This window comes from Squalius cephalus (genome assembly GCF_949319135.1).
Source record: "Squalius cephalus genome assembly, chromosome: 2".
Taxonomy (NCBI): Eukaryota; Metazoa; Chordata; class Actinopteri; order Cypriniformes; family Leuciscidae; genus Squalius; species Squalius cephalus.
In genome coordinates, this window is record NC_137123.1 from 16,377,942 (window position 1) to 16,394,989 (window position 17,048).

Consider the following 17,048-nt stretch of genomic DNA (forward strand, 5'->3'; position numbering starts at 1 on the left):
AATTGGCTTTTATTTTTATGTTTTCATTTTAAACCTAGTTTAAGTTTTAGTCATTTTGCTTTGTGCTTTTTGGTTTTTTAACATTTCTATTTTATTTTATTTCGGGTTTAGTAATTTCAGTACTTGAATTTAAACTTAAGTTAATTGCCAAGGCAATTTTTCTCTTCGTTTAATTTGAAGTTTTTCACCTTTTATTTTATTTTATTTTAGCTTTATTTCAGTTATCGAAAATGACTTTGAATACTTTGGTCAGATGACTGAAAACCCCTCTGTTCACTTGTTTTTGGCTGAACTAACGTGATTAGTTGACTAGTTAGTACAGCAGCACATGGTCAGTGTTTATTAATGTATGTGTACCAACATCGTAAAAATCAACTTTATTTATTTATCCCTGCTGGAGGGGAAATGACATATTTAGGGAATTTCATCCTTCTTTTGAGCGTTTCTTGATTTTATGCATCTCTAACACCTATTCCCATTCATCCCGTCGTCCTCAGATTCTCCAGAAACGTGGGAATTGGATCCATCGATCACGGCCTATCTGCACACTTCTGAATGGCCCAATGAATACAACAGCACTGACAGGAAGCGCATCACGCTCAATATGACGCGGGGACGAGACCTGGACCACCGACACTACACTTTCTTCCTGTCTCCAGAGTAAGAGACGTCAGCAATCAAACCTTTTAAGCTTTTAAGCAGACATTTCTAATGTTTTGATGTTTCTCACTGCTATATTTGGCTGAAAAATCCTGGAAGTGCATGTTAATGAAAAACCATTCATCTGTGATAAATGATGAGTTTGTATGCGGGCGGCTCTTTAGTTTGCCAAATAAACATCGACAGCTCTTTACAGAGTGACTCATTCATTAATATCACCAGTGAAGATTAGTGTTTCACAAAACACAAGGAGAGTGGCTCTCTCCATTTTGTTTAGTTGCATCTTTGGTTGCATTTTTAGCCAATAAAATCAAAGCGTTTACGATGATGCACAAACTAGTCATTTTCACTGTGATTTCTCCATCAGTTCGTACGACACCACACGTGAGCACTTCATAAACGTGTCCACGGGCTGCGGCACAGATGATCCGGCTCTGATCCGGCTGGAGGTGGCTGTGTTCACGTCTTTATGCCAGTATTTCAGCGAGAGTGCCAGACAGTGGCGTACGGACGGGATGGTTCCTCTCCCGGAGACCAGCGTGGGCCGAGCCGTGTGTCGCACGCGTCATCTCACCGCTTTCGCCGCCAGCCTGTTCGTCCCGCCCGACGCCGTCTCCTTCATCATTCCCGTGAGTGTTACAACTCGACACACCAGACACTTTGTTTTCCTTAATATTAATTATCATTTAAAAATGAAGAATTATTTTAGAAATTAATCATTTTAAAACAAACCTTCCTTCCGTACAGAAATAGTAGTAATGGTACTTTCAAATTGTTTAAAATATATTAAATGTTATTAATATGTATAAATTTGTTTATGTAAAGAATATTACATTATATTAGTTATAATGATTTTTTAAAATGTGTATGTGAAATATGTATTTTTTTTCTCAAGTTTAATATATACAAATATATTTTTTTATTATTTTTATTTTCAAAATCTATTTGAATAAATATTATATTATAGTATGTTATATTACATTATATTATATTAGAAATATTTTTAAAATTAGCCATCCGTCTGGATATAGTACTAATGATTCCATAAAAGTTAAGCTTATTATATACAAATAATCTATATATTAATACTTATTAAATGTAAAAATTATTAAATGTACACATTATTTATATTATATTATAATATATTTTCTCATAAAATAACATTTTTAAAATTAGCCTTTTTGTTCTGACATAATAAGTAGTATTTAAAATATATGTTTTTCGCACATTTGAAATATGTTAAATATATTATTTTTGATATGATATTTTTATAAAATATTTTTTATCCATCAGTCTGGACATAATAGTAGTGATTCCTTGAAAGTAAAAAAATTGATGTATTAGATTATATTATGAGAGTTCTGGTCTGACAGCTGGACAGTAAGTGATAACTCAGCGTCACGTGTCTCGTCCCTGTCAGGAGCGTTCAGTGACTCGTAGTCTGGTGGTGGTGTTGGTGTGTGTGATCGGACTGCTGTGTTACGCTGTGGCCGGAGCTATACTGCGGAAGCTGGATCAGATGGACCTGAGACGGGCCTCTGTGGTCCCGCTGTGTGGGAAGGACGGCCTCTACAAGTACGAGATCCAGGTCAAGACCGGCTGGGCCTACGGAGCAGGTGAGATATCAGGAGCGCTTCGCAGATCATCACTCGGTTAGTCTCGCTTAGAAAGTCCGGTCGTCCAGAAACCATCCGATCAATATGAAAAGCGAACAACCACTGCTAGTTCTCAGGCAAGTGAGATTCCTATTGAAACGGCTGGATTTTGCCCATGAAATTTCACTGAGCTACTGTCAGTGTTATTATAGTGTCACTGAGAAACTGTTTTATTGTTTTTTGTTTTATTTACAGTTTGGTTAAAGTTTTAGTTTTTTTTTTTTTATGTATATATAGTTACGGTAATGTCTGAGGCTGGTTTGTTTACAACTGATTAGTTACCAACAGACTGTCAGTCTCGATTAATAAATTGATCAGTTTTATGTATTCGAGCAAAGAATATTCCCATCCTTGTAGAGCTGCATGATTAATCGCTAAAAGATTGTGATCTCGATTCAAACACCCGCACGATCTCATCCCTAAAAGACAACAATTCTCCTGTGTCTATTATACTTTTGACAAAATCACAGCGAACATTCACATCTGCGTCTGCGCTGCCGCTGATCCAGAGAGAGCAACTGTCTGAAACGCCAATCGTATCAATTACATCGTTACACCAGTAGGTGGCGACAAGTGAATGTTAAAATGTATGTATATGAATCATTCATTCAAGAGATTCATTCAAAAACGCTGATTCATCCAGTAATTGAAGTCATTTTTTTTTTTAAATAATTAATTCAAATTAATTAAATATTTTAAATAGACTGCAGCAATTAACGTTTTGCCAGAACCTCTAGTACAGTAAATGTCATGTTATTTTGTTTAGTTTGTTCAGAATCGTGGGAGAATCGTGATCTCTGTTTGAATCATGATTCCCAGTTTATCCAGAGTCAGTGTGTCCTTTGCTGAAATGCTGCCGGTTGTCTTGATTGAGATGGCTGGAGTTTCAGTGTTTGATCACAGTGTGTTCATCCCCGGTCCAGGCACCACGGCTCACGTTGGCATCAGTCTTCACGGCAGCGAGAGTCGCAGTGGACACAGACACCTGGACAGCGTCGGGGCGTTCGCTCGAAACAGCCTGGACATCTTCCACATCGCCACAGACACCAGCCTGGCCAGCGTGCTCAAGATCCGCGTCTGGCACGACAACAAAGGTAACTAATCGGGCCGGCAGAGCGGGCATAAACAACATTTGCCAATGTGGAACGGGACAGAACTGTGAGATGAAACCCGTGTGTCTCAAGGGCTTTCGCACCGGAGGAACCTTTTCATAGTTCCTAGAACTATTGGCAGAAGTTCCCGGATTTTGGCAAGAAGATGTTCAAAAACAACGCTTTAAATCTCTTGACAAACTAAAAGATGTAAATGACATTTGTATGTATTCTAAATGAAAGACACAGGTTGTACTGAATGTCAGCTTGCTTATTTGGCTCAAGATAACTATTTATTAAAGCTACACTGTGTAATTTTTTAAGTTGATTCTTAGCAAAAAACACTTTGTTCTTTCAAAATGATATGTGCTCATTAATGTGTAATTACTTCTACCAACTAATCAAGTATTCTCGTAAGCGTAGAATCTGCCATTTAGAATAAATACGAGCGAGTCGCTCGAATGGCGGCAGCCATGTTGCGCCTCCATCTTGAAAATACATTAGCCAAAGAGGGACATACCTGGAAATTCATTCAAGCTTCGCGTTTCGCGTTTTTACACTCAGTGGCACCGTGACGAATGCGAGGGGGAGATTACTCGCGACTGCCGGCAGATTTGAAATAATACGGCCACCGCTGGAGTTAAAACGCCCTTGGAATGGGAGGGGCTAGAAAGTAATATTCAGTTGGTAGTCATAAACAATTTCACCACTAGATGGAAGAAAATCCTACACAGTGTAGCTTTAAGTCCACGTCATGCAAACAAGAAACTGCTTCTAACCACAGGTCGAGATCTGCCGTTCAAACACACACCTTTGCGATGCTGTTTGCGAATGTTCATTAGAACGATGGTTTGGGGAAACACAGACTCGTTGAACGGCTGATAGCGGCAGAACTTGTGACCTTCTCTCTGTCTGTGTGTCAGGTCTGTCTCCAGCTTGGCTGCTCCAGTATGTCCTGGTGAAGGACTTGCAGACGGGCAGCAGTTATTTCTTCCTGGTTGAGGAATGGCTCTCGGTCGACAACGAGAAGACGGACGGCAGGGTGGAGATCGAGGTGGAAGCCTCCGGTAAAGTCCCGCCTCCCCAGATAAAACACTGATTGTGATTGGTTGCTGCTGGAATTATGAATATTCAGAGAAACAATAACGGCGAAGAACAACTTATGGTTTAAAAAGTGGAAATTAAATCCTTTAAATTCCACTGTTTGCTACTCCACTACTCCTAATAAGAACTATTATATTACATTATTAGTTTTGATAGAAAGTAAGCCTAAAGCTTTATAACACACAGGATAAATGCAGGATACAATTAGATGCATATTGTTAGCAAAACAACCAAGTTGTATACTATGTAATATATATTTGATATATATATATATATAATTTATAAAATGTTAATATTAAATAATGCCAATATGGGTTTTTAGGGTGAAAAATGGAAATTAAAACTTTGTATTTGTTATGATTGGTAAAAAAAAAAGAAAAAAAGATGTTTTATTTTATTTGAAAAACAAGCTTGGATATTATGGTGTAAATTAATAAATATTACTTGAGAAAATACAACTCTTTAATCATAAAACATGACTGTTAGTTAGTTAGTTAGTTATTTAGTTAGTTAGATAACTAGTAGTTAGTTAGTTAGTTAGTTAGTTAGTTAGTTAGTTAGATAACTAGTAGTTAGTTAGTTAGTTAGTATTATTGTAAATGGCATACTTGGAACAGCCAATCTTTTCTTATGCATCATGTTAAAATTGTATATTATGGTGTAAATTTTAAAATAGTACTTGGAAAAATACTACTCTTTAGTCTCTTAATAAAACATAATTCATTATTTTGTACTTTATTTAAAAAGTGTTACTCCCAACACTGGTCGGTGAGGGAGGACTGTTGGTTAGTTAAGTAGGTAGATAACTAGTTCAAATTACTGTAAACAGCATATATATATATTTATATTTCCCAAATCTTTACTTATGCATCATGTTCCATTAACACAGGAATGATAGTAAAATGAACCTCACAGCAGTGTCGACTCATAACCTGTGCTGTAACCTACCACAACAACGGATGGCATTTGCACAGCTTCCTGTGGTCTGACCTCTGTGTTTGCTGTGTTTGGTGTGTTTGCTGTGCTCAGAGGAGGCGGAGCTCCGTCTCTGGCCGCGGCTGCTGTCCTGGGAGCTGCAGAGAGCGGTGTGTGAGAGTCACCTGTGGCTGTCTCTGTGGGAACGGCCCCCGAGGAGCCCCTTCACTCGTCTCCAGCGGCTCACCTGTGGCTCGCTGCTCATGCACCTCTGCATGCTGGCCAACGCCGTGTGGTACGGCACCGTCGCGTATGGACACAGGTGAAACGCACTGTCATTCGTGCCGCTTTTATGTCATTTACTGTGCAGGTGCGGATGAACACTGCCCTTCAGATATTTTGGATTGGTACGATTTTTAATGGTTTTAAAAGAAGTTTCTTCTGCTCACCAAGGCTACATTTATTTGATTAAAAACACACAAAAACAGTAATATTGTGAAATATTATTACAATTTAAAATAACTGTTTTCTATGTGAATATCTGTTAAAATGTAGTTTATTCCTGTGATCAAAGCTGAATTTTCAGCATCAGTACTCCAGTCTTCAGTGTCACATGATCCTTCAGAAATCAGTATAATATGATTTGATGCTCAAGAAACATTTATGATTATTATCAGTGTTGAAAACAGTCATTTACATTTTTAGTTCAGGATTCTTTGATTAATAGATAGTTCAAAAGAACAGCATTTATCTGAAATAGAAAGCTTTTGTAACATTAAACACTATCGTTCAAAGGTTTGGGGTCAGTAAGAATTTTTATTTTAATTTTTGGGGGAAAGAAATAAAAATAAATCTAGAATTTTATTCATCAATGATGAATTAAATTTATCAAAAGTTACAGTAAAGACATTTATAATGTTACAAAAGAATATATTTCAGATAAATGCTGTTATTTTGAACTTTCTGTTCATCAAAGAATCCTGAAAAAAAATTGCCCACAACTGTTTTCAACATTGATAATAATAGTGAATGTTTCTTGAGCATCAAATCATCATATTAGAATGATTTCTGAAGGATCATGTGACACTGAAGACTGGAGTAATGATGCGGAAAATTCAGCTTTGATCACAGGAATAAATTACATTTTAAAATATATAAAATTGAAAAATAGAGTCATAATATTTAACAATATTACATTTTTTTTTTGTATTTTTAATCAAACAAATGCTGCCTTGGTGAGCAGAAGAGACTTCTTTCTAAAACAAATCTTACTGATCCAAAACCTTTAAACAGCAGTGTACATGCTTAGTGATACTGTTGTCTTAGACTGTTGTTCTGATGAAGTGTGTGTGTGTGCCTCAGCTCTACGCCGGTGTCTCATCTGGTCTCGCTGAATGTGGAGACTGTGTGGGCGGGGCTTGTGAGCTGTCTGCTGGTCTATCCTGTGTACCTGCTCGTCTTCTGCCTCTTCAGACTCAGCCGCAGTAAGGTGAGACACATACACACAAACACACACACACACACAACCGACAGTACCTTTATCTGTACCTCTGTACAGGTAAAACGTTGTCAAAATGATTCAAGTTCGCATGGATACGCGGAAATGACAAAAAATTCTGTATTATGCAAGCCAGACAAGTAATTTGGTGATGTCAATTTGTAAAGAAAGACTGTGCACATATATATTCAAACGCGCATACCTATAGACTGAACATGTAATATGCATGTGCACGCTGTCACCGTTTTTAAAGTTCACACAGAGATGATAATGTCTTTCAAAAATTTGACCTTGGAACCTATTTCAAAGTTATCGTTCTCGAGCCACAAACACTGTTGTCGTGCAAATGAACGGCCAGAACACATTAAGGGTTTTCTGTTAGAGCGGGGTCGTGTTAGCGGCCCCTAAGTTAATAACTAATGATCTTTGCAATGGAAGTGAATCGATCAAAACTAACTTTAGCTGGACAATACGTTTATTCTAGAGCTGCTGTAAAGCCAAAACAATCTCTGATACTTTAATTTCTTATTATCACTGTAAAGCTGCTTTGAAACAGTCTATATTGTTAAAAGCGCTGCATAAATGAAAGCATCAGTGCGGGACATTAAAAGCTTCGTCTCTGTCAAGGTCTCTGTGGAGCAGCTTCCTCCTCAGGTGGATCAGGAGTCTCTGGAGATCGATGACTTCCTGGATAACTCGTTGACAGGAAGCTCTTTTCTGATGTTGAATGGGATTCCCGGAGAGGTACGTTGGAATTTGGTTGAAGATGTTCATAGCTGTGATTTTCACTGGTTCACAAACAGAAGTGAAGTGGCGTGACATGATGCGAAGGCCAAGTATAGTAACCACTGATCTATATAATGACTGGATAGCTCATGACGTTCTAAACTGCCACTAGGCAGTGAAGCCACCGGAAGTGTTCGAGCGGCCATCTTACGATTCCCTACCAGCAGAGGGCTCCAACGCCCGTTATACAGAGATTGGTAGCTCCGACGGCACTTTTAAGATGACCCGCTGTGCAGTAAACAAGTGTAAAACGACGTTCACAAAAGGATGTAGAAAAACTGCCCACATGATGTAATTCAAGCCCTATAAGTAATAATTTATATGCAAAATTGTCGCTATGCCCGTGTTGTTTTCTCCGAGGCAAGAGTAATGCTGCTGCTTCTTCAAAAAACAACGATAAAACAGTCAACAGTAGCCTATAAGAAACCTCAGAGCAGCAATAATCACAATTACGGTAAGTGTCCAATAGCGACACCATTTGACAGCTTCAAAAGAGCTTCGTGCAGAGTCCGTTTACCGTTACATTAACCCATACAATTTTGTATTATGCATTTCCTGAACATGTACTTGCTAATCAAACACTTTATATGGACAAAATACTAATCTATAAAACACAATCGGTCTTCCGACCTTTTACTATTGTGTCAATTGATGTTGATATGCGCGAGGGAGAGAGAGCATACAGCGCTCGTGTTGTTTGAAGGCGGAGAGTGCGTGCGCGCGGCCGGTGCTCTCTCTGCTTGTTCTTATGCGCCCTGTCCACTGATCTAAATAATTCGTTGTTACGACGACTTATTTGTTCCCTAGTTTAAATAAATTGTGGACACGTTGAACTAATTCCCTCCCTCATTTTGATTTAACGAATTACAACGTGGGAACAAGATAACGTTCGAGGTATTATTAATTCGTGGCCACGAAACAATATTCACCTGAATATTCACCAATTCACAAAAATACAGTTCTTTAGCATTCACTATTTAATTAATATTATCTAACTGTTTTTCTTACCTGTGAAGATAGCTCTTCAGTGAAGGCCGACTAGTGTTCTCGTACAGCTTTTTATTCCTTTTGCAAAAAATAGCCGTTTTTTATAAGCAGGAAAAATTTCCCGACTTTAAACAAATACCCATTTAAATGCTTAGGATGTTTGCGTTGTGAGAACATACAGGGAGACTTTAGATTTAAAAACTGTGTCTCGTTAGGCAATGTTTTCTCAGTCAAATCATAAAATTTCCTATTGATTCAATAGAACGCGTGAGCTCACTAGGGAATACCAATATGGCGGCGCGGTGGCTTCACTGTTTATGACGTCATGAGCTATCCAGTCATTCTATATAGATCAGTGATAGTAACCCATACTCTGAATTTGTCCTCTGCATTTAAGCCATCCAAGTTAGGAGTAGTGAACACACACACACACACACACACACACACACACACACACACACACACACACACACACACACACACACACCAGAGCAGTGGAACCTGCGACTTTCAGGTTACCAGTCTGACCATTAGGCCACGACTGCCCCAAGGCACTTACTATTACTAAAACTTTTTATTTATTTGTTTTATAGGTATTTCTGTGTTTGCCAATACATTAATTACATTAATTAGTTTCTTTTTATAAAAAAGTGTTTTTTCTTTTATAAATTTTTTTTTTTTTTGTGCTGTCAAATCAATTAATCACGATTAATTGCATCTAACATAAAAGTTTGTAAATATACAATATATGTATACACACATATATATATATATATATATATATATATTATATATACACAAACTTTATTGTTAGGTTCGATTGAATCGATTTGACAGCACTGTTTACTTTATAAGAAGTGTTTTTATATTTGGACATTTATTCTTTTTTTTATAAAATTATTCATTTATTTTATAATAAGTGTTTTTAGATTTGTTATTTCATTTATTTATTTAGTTTTGTTTATTTTTATAAAAAATATTTTTATATTTGTTTATTAATGAATTCATTTTATTTACTTATTTTTACTATACTATACTACTGTATATTTTTTATTTACTTATTTTCTTATTTATTTAAAAGTTATCTTTCTTATGTTATAGATCATATTTTCTTTTTGAATATCCTATAACACATGTAAATGTGAATATTTTATCGTAAATATTGATAATATATGGTATATATATCACAGTATATAATACTATATTGTAAAATATATTATATTTATAAAAATAAGTATATTACAGTATATGCTCTATAGATCACTGAAGGTTAGAACACTGATGATGATTCTGTCTTGACACACAGTGATTTTGTTCATTGCTATAGCATGAGTTAACCTGCACAATAATTACTACAATGTTTCTATAATTGAAATAACACATCCTGGCTTTGTTCTGGACGGCCTCTGTGAGACTGACTGCAGTATAACAGTGTTAAAGAGCTGAACTGAACTTTTATTATTCAAAGGGAAAATACAGTATGTGTATTTTTATTTATTCTGACAGAGACCCAGATGTGTTTCTCTCATACCTTTCATGAGGTGCAAATTGAAATGCGTGCATTTGCAGAATACTTTGTTTGCACATGAACACAGAAGCCAAGAGAAACCTTCACCTTTATTATGTTTTTCAAACTCATCGCTGATTTATTCTATCTCTCTCTGGTGCTCTAGGAGGAAAAATGAAATCATATGGTTAGGAAATGAATGTCTGCATCTTGAAAGGTGCTTTTTGTCATCTTCATAGTCTTAATGTTTAAACATGCTGCAGTTTCACGTCTCCGAATGTCACATTTCCATGATGAAGTTTGGGTTAAGAAACTGAGACGACAATCTCCATTTAGATTGAACTGTGAAGTGTGAAGTACATCAGTATGAGCTCAGATCCTGAGTCTGTTGTGTTCCTGCAGAAGAATAACTCTCTCTCTCTCTCTCTCTCTCTCTCTCTCTCTCTCTCTCTCTCTCTCTCTCTCTCTCTCTCACACACACACACACACACACACACACACACACACACACACACACACACACACACACACACACACACACACACACACTGCAGACGTACTCTGAAGAGACCAACATTGACCTGCCCACTCCTTCCACTAAGAGGTAAGCATGAGGTCGCATCAGGTCGCCATGGTTACCAACACACTTAAACTCGGCTCATTAAAGCGAGAACGGCAGAATGATAAAGCATCATTTACATCCAGCCAAGGTTATTATAGTTAACTGAAGCTCAAACTAAAACAACAAATAACATTTCTGTTGCTTGAAATAAATGAAACATTATCTGAAATGAAATAAAATATCCAGAAACATAAACTTATTTTAATTCACTCAAAATAAATAGTTAAGATATATAGTCAAATATTAATAAATACTACAATATTATATAAATAACACTAAAAAACTGGGTGTTACTTTATGAATAAATAAACTGATGTTGAATAATGTATAATTTGTGGGTTTGTTTTTTATTTTTATTTATATTTCAACATTTTAACAATGTTGAATAATGCATAGGTGGTGGGTAAAAATGTATCAAATAAACAGTAGAACAGGAGAAACTACTGAGTGGGTAAATAAATGATTTTAATAAATGAGAATGAAATCCTAAGCAAATGAAAACCGAGCGAGCGAGTTAGTGAGTGAGTGAGCCAGTGAGTGTGTGAGTGAGTGAGTGAGTGAGTGAGTGAGTGAGTGAGTGAGTCAGTGAGTGAGTCAGTGAGTGTGTGAGTGAGTGAGTGAGTGAGTGAGTGAGTGAGTGAGTGAGTGAGTGAGCGAGCGAGCGAGCGAGTGTGTGAGCGAGTGTGTGAGTGAGTGTGTGAGTGTGTGAGTGTGTGAGTGAGTGAGTGAGTGTGTGAGTCAGTGAGTGAGTGAGTCAGTGAGTGAGTGAGTCAGTGAGTGAGTGAGTCAGTGAGTGAGTGAGTCAGTGAGTGAGTGAGTCAGTGAGTGAGTCAGTGAGTGAGTGAGTGAGTGAGTGAGTGAGTGAGTGAGTGAGTGAGTGAGTGAGTGAGTGAGTGAGCGAGCGAGCGAGTCAGTGAGTGAGTGAGTGAGTGTGTGAGTCAGTGAGTGTGTGAGTGAGTGAGTCAGTGAGTGAGTGAGTGTGTGAGTCAGTGAGTGTGTGAGTGAGTGAGTGAGTGAGTCAGTGAGTGAGTGAGTCAGTGAGTGAGTGAGTCAGTGAGTGAGTCAGTGAGTGAGTCAGTGAGTGAGTGAGTGAGTGAGTGAGTGAGTGAGTGAGTGAGTGAGCGAGCGAGTCAGTGAGTGAGTGAGTGAGTGTGTGAGTCAGTGAGTGTGTGAGTGAGTGAGTCAGTGAGTGAGTGAGTGTGTGAGTCAGTGAGTGTGTGAGTGAGTGAGTGAGTGAGTGAGCGAGCGAGCGAGCGTGTGAGTGAGTGTGTGAGTGAGTGAGTGAGTGAGTGTGAGCGAGCGAGCGAGCGTGTGAGTGAGTGTGTGTGTGTGAGTGAGTGAGTGAGTGAGTGAGTGAGTGAGTGTGTGAGTCAGTGAGTGTGTGAGTGTGTGAGTGAGTGAGTGAGTGAGTGAGTGAGTGAGTGAGTGAGTGAGCGAGCGAGTGAGTGTGTGAGTGTGTGTGTGAGTGAGTGAGTGAGTGAGTGAGTGAGTGAGTGTGTGAGTGAGTGTGTGAGTGAGTGTGTGAGTGAGTGTGTGAGTGAGTGTGTGAGTGAGTGTGTGAGCGAGTGAGTGAGTCAGTGAGCGAGTGAGTGAGTCAGTGAGTGAGTGAGTGAGTGAGTCAGTGAGTGAGTCAGTGAGTGAGTGAGTGAGTGAGTGAGTGAGTCAGTCAGTGAGTGAGTGAGTGAGTGAGTCAGTGAGTGAGTGAGTCAGTGAGTGAGTATGTGAGTGAGTGAGTCAGTGAGTGAGTGAGTCAGTGAGTGAGTGAGTGAGTGAGAGTGAGTCAGTCAGTGAGTGAGTGAGTGAGTGAGTGAGTCAGTGAGTGAGTGAGTGAGTGAGTGAGTGAGTCAGTGAGTGAGTCAGTGAGTGAGTGAGTCAGTGAGTGAGTGAGTGAGTCAGTGAGTGAGTGAGTGAGTGAGTGAGTGAGTGAGTCAGTGAGTGAGTGAATGAGTCAGTGAGTGAGTGAGTGAGTGAGTGAGTCAGTGAGTGAGTGAGTGAGTGTGTGAGTCAGTGAGTGTGTGAGTGAGTGAGTCAGTGAGTGAGTGAGTGTGTGAGTCAGTGAGTGAGTGAGTGTGTGAGTCAGTGAGTGAGTGAGTCAGTGAGTGAGTCAGTGAGTGAGTCAGTGAGTGAGTGAGTGAGTGAGTGAGTGAGTGAGTGAGTGAGCGAGCGAGTCAGTGAGTGAGTGAGTGAGTGTGTGAGTCAGTGAGTGTGTGAGTGAGTGAGTCAGTGAGTGAGTGAGTGTGTGAGTCAGTGAGTGTGTGAGTGAGTGAGTGAGTGAGTGAGTGAGCGAGCGAGCGAGCGTGTGAGTGAGTGTGTGAGTGAGTGAGTGAGTGAGTGTGAGCGAGCGAGCGAGCGTGTGAGTGAGTGTGTGTGTGTGAGTGAGTGAGTGAGTGAGTGAGTGAGTGAGTGTGTGAGTCAGTGAGTGTGTGAGTGTGTGAGTGAGTGAGTGAGTGAGTGAGTGAGTGAGTGAGCGAGCGAGTGAGTGTGTGAGTGTGTGTGTGAGTGAGTGAGTGAGTGAGTGAGTGAGTGAGTGTGTGAGTGAGTGTGTGAGTGAGTGTGTGAGTGAGTGTGTGAGTGAGTGTGTGAGCGAGTGAGTGAGTCAGTGAGCGAGTGAGTGAGTCAGTGAGTGAGTGAGTGAGTGAGTCAGTGAGTGAGTCAGTGAGTGAGTGAGTGAGTGAGTGAGTGAGTCAGTCAGTGAGTGAGTGAGTGAGTGAGTCAGTGAGTGAGTGAGTCAGTGAGTGAGTATGTGAGTGAGTGAGTCAGTGAGTGAGTGAGTCAGTGAGTGAGTGAGTGAGTGAGAGTGAGTCAGTCAGTGAGTGAGTGAGTGAGTGAGTCAGTGAGTGAGTGAGTGAGTGAGTGAGTGAGTGAGTCAGTGAGTGAGTCAGTGAGTGAGTGAGTCAGTGAGTGAGTGAGTGAGTCAGTGAGTGAGTGAGTGAGTGAGTGAGTGAGTGAGTCAGTGAGTGAGTGAATGAGTCAGTGAGTGAGTGAGTGAGTGAGTGAGTCAGTGAGTGAGTCAGTGAGTGAGTGAATGAGTCAGTGAGTGAGTGAGTGAGTGAGTCAGTGAGTGAGTCAGTGAGTGAGTGAGTGAGTCAGTGAGTCAGTGAGTGAGTGAGTCAGTGAGTGAGTCAGTGAGTGAGTCAGTGAGTGAGTCAGTGAGTGAGTCAGTCAGTGAGTCAGTGAGTGAGTCAGTGAGTGAGTGAGTGAGTGAGTCAGTGAGTGAGTCAGTGAGTGAGTCAGTGAGTGAGTCAGTGAGTGAGTCAGTGAGTGAGTGAGTGAGTGAGTGAGTCAGTGAGTGTGTGAGTCAGTGAGTGTGTGAGTGTGTGAGTGAGTGTGTGAGTGAGTGTGTGAGTGAGTGTGTGTGTGAGTGAGTGTGTGTGTGAGTGAGTGTGTGTGTGAGTGAGTGAGTGAGTCAGTGAGTGTGTGAGTCAGTGAGCGAGTGAGTCAATGAGTGAGTGAGTGAGTGAGTGAGTGAGTGAGTGAGTGAGTCAGTCAGTGAGTGAGTGAGTGAGTGAGTGAGTGAGTGAGTGAGTCAGTGAGTGAGTCAGTGAGTGAGTGAGTGAGTGAGTCAGTGAGTGAGTCAGTGAGTGAGTCAGTGAGTGAGTCAGTGAGTGAGTCAGTCAGTGAGTGAGTGAGTGAGTGAGTGAGTCAGTGAGTGAGTGAGTCAGTGAGTGAGTGAGTGAGTCAGTGAGTGAGTCAGTGAGTGAGTGAATGAGTCAGTGAGTGAGTGAGTGAGTGAGTGAGTGAGTGAGTCAGTGAGTGAGTCAGTGAGTGAGTCAGTGAGTGAGTGAGTGAGTCAGTGAGTGAGTGAGTCAGTGAGTGAGTCAGTGAGTGAGTCAGTGAGTCAGTGAGTGAGTGAGTCAGTGAGTCAGTGAGTGAGTGAGTCAGTGAGTCAGTGAGTGAGTGAGTGAGTGAGTGAGTGAGTGAGTGAGTCAGTGAGTGAGTGAGTGAGTCAGTGAGTGAGTGAGTGAGTCAGTGAGTGAGTGAGTGAGTGATTCAGTGTGTGAGTGAGTGAGTGAGTGAGCGAGTGAGTGAGTCAGTGAGTGAGTGAGTGAGTCAGTGAGTGAGTGAGTGAGTGATTCAGTGTGTGAGTGAGTGAGTGAGTGAGTGAGTGAATGAGTGAGTCAGTGAGTGAGTGAGTGAGTGAGTGATTCAGTGTGTGAGTGAGTGAGTGAGTGAGTGAGTGAGTGAATGAGTGAGTCAGTGAGTGAGTCAAGTCAGCGAGTGAGTCAATCAATCTCTGGCCCTGTTCCTCAGTCTTCAGAGGTGGAGTATTCCTGACTGTGATTGGCCAGATGTGTTGACTGACCCGTCAGTGGAGATGGGGCCGGTGTTTCCCCCCCGCCTCAAGAGAGGTCAGGGCAGCAGACACCTGGGGGTGGACATCACCTTCAGTCCTGACGAGGAGGACACCGTGTGTGACAACAGCCACAGGAACAAATACTTCTCTTCCTCAGGTCACACTCCTATGCCATAGTACACTTATGCATGTTACTTCTGTACTTGCATACTTAATGCATGTGTCAGAAGAATAGAGGTGGTTGTTGATTGGCTGCTGACTTTGATTGACAGATGAGGATCTAATCAAGCGTATTTTGGCCGATGGACAGTTGCTGTCTCAGACGGACAGTGACGTGGGCGATCTGTAAGTCACACCATTTCAGCGTCTGTGGATCCTTAAAAATAATTAAAATGCCTGAAATTCATTATGTGGAAAATGTAAGGTCACAAAAAAGTCTTGAATAGCATAGAAAATATCTTGAAAACAAAGATTTTTTCAAAGAATTGAAAAAAAAATATATATATATCAACAGGGAAATTCCAGATTCCAGCACACAGTAGAAGTCCATACAATAAAATAGTTCATCATATCAAATATAGAAATAATCTAAAGTATATAAAGTGAAATCATGAAATCAGATTCATCTTAAATTTGGTCGTTGTTCATTATCGGCCATCTTGTTTTTTGTTCTTTTGTAACATTATAAATGTCACTTTTGATCAATTTATTAAGTCCTTGCTGAATAAAAGTTGTGTTTGTGTGATTAGCTCCAGTATATTTGGTGATAAGACAGAAGTGATTCTACTGCAAAAGATGAATGAGCCTGTCCCGTGTGCGGCCTTTAGACGGGACCCACCCAAAACTGCCTTTACTTCACGCACAGGTACACACACACACACACACACACCTAAATCCACTTTACTTCAGAGAGAGACACAAACACAGCTGAACACTCTCTCTCTCTCTCTCTCACACACACACACACAGTGGTGACGGATGTGTGTAAGCCCAGGCCGCTTCCTCCCCTATGCGGATTGGCTGCTCTGTGGGCCAGCTGGGCGGGGCTTATCCTGTCCGCCAGCCTATCGATGTGGTTGGGGCGGAGCTTCAGCGAGGGCGTGGCTCTGATGTGGCTCATCTCCAGCATTGTCAGTTTCCTGTCGTCATTCCTCATTCTCGAACCTCTGAAGGTAAATCCCAGCTATAATCATCAAACCAGCGCAGGCTGATATATGGACGCTTTTGTAAGCAGAAACAATAAAAATCATTTGATTGATTAGTGTCCATCTTCGTTTAACTTGGTTCAGTTTGTCAACATCGAACATCTTGTCAAAGTTTGTCTCGGCAAACGTTTATATATTAATATTAATATAATTTCAAACTTCATAGTAATACATATTAACACATTTTGATTATTATTATTTAAATGTATAATGTTTTTTAAAGTATAGTTAGTTATAATTATAAGGTATAATTAAGTTTGATTATTTGTATTTATAGTATTGATATTATTAATTATGAATATTGATATCAGTTTGAATATTAACAAATATGAATGTTTAATTATTTTGATATTAATATTCTTTAATGTAAATATTCATAAATATTGGCACGTTGATGACATAAACACTAAAATAATGATACTATGTGAAGTACGTTTTACTTATTTCTTTTGAGATGGCTGGCGAGCCAAAATCTTGACAGTTTGTATTTTTTAATGAATATTAATATAGGTTTCCAATTAATATTCATTTTTAAGTTCATATTAATAAATATGAACATTTAGCGAGTTAGTAATATATTAATTGAGTATAATTAGTTATTCATTATGATGTATAATTAAGTTTGATACTTGTTAATATTATTGATCGTTGATGATATTCATATCAATCTTAATATCAGTGTGAATATAAAATAAACACTGAAATAATGATACAATGTGAAATT

The 17,048-nt window shown here is 39.6% G+C and overlaps 1 protein-coding gene across 1 annotated transcript in view; it reads left to right on the forward strand.

Annotated features, from left to right (window-relative positions):
- Positions 1–17,048, forward strand: part of pkd1a (polycystic kidney disease 1a) — a 96,343-nt gene that overhangs the window by 62,690 nt on the left and 16,605 nt on the right. Inside the window, exons 26-38 of the mRNA XM_079895199.1 lie at positions 498–660; positions 1,028–1,289; positions 2,081–2,276; positions 3,239–3,409; positions 4,330–4,473; positions 5,540–5,747; positions 6,788–6,914; positions 7,551–7,667; positions 10,758–10,807; positions 15,077–15,276; positions 15,392–15,464; positions 15,869–15,984; positions 16,089–16,291. Of these exons, the coding sequence (XP_079751325.1) occupies positions 498–660; positions 1,028–1,289; positions 2,081–2,276; positions 3,239–3,409; positions 4,330–4,473; positions 5,540–5,747; positions 6,788–6,914; positions 7,551–7,667; positions 10,758–10,807; positions 15,077–15,276; positions 15,392–15,464; positions 15,869–15,984; positions 16,089–16,291 (2,030 nt within the window). The remainder of the gene's footprint in view (positions 1–497; positions 661–1,027; positions 1,290–2,080; positions 2,277–3,238; positions 3,410–4,329; positions 4,474–5,539; positions 5,748–6,787; positions 6,915–7,550; positions 7,668–10,757; positions 10,808–15,076; positions 15,277–15,391; positions 15,465–15,868; positions 15,985–16,088; positions 16,292–17,048) is intronic.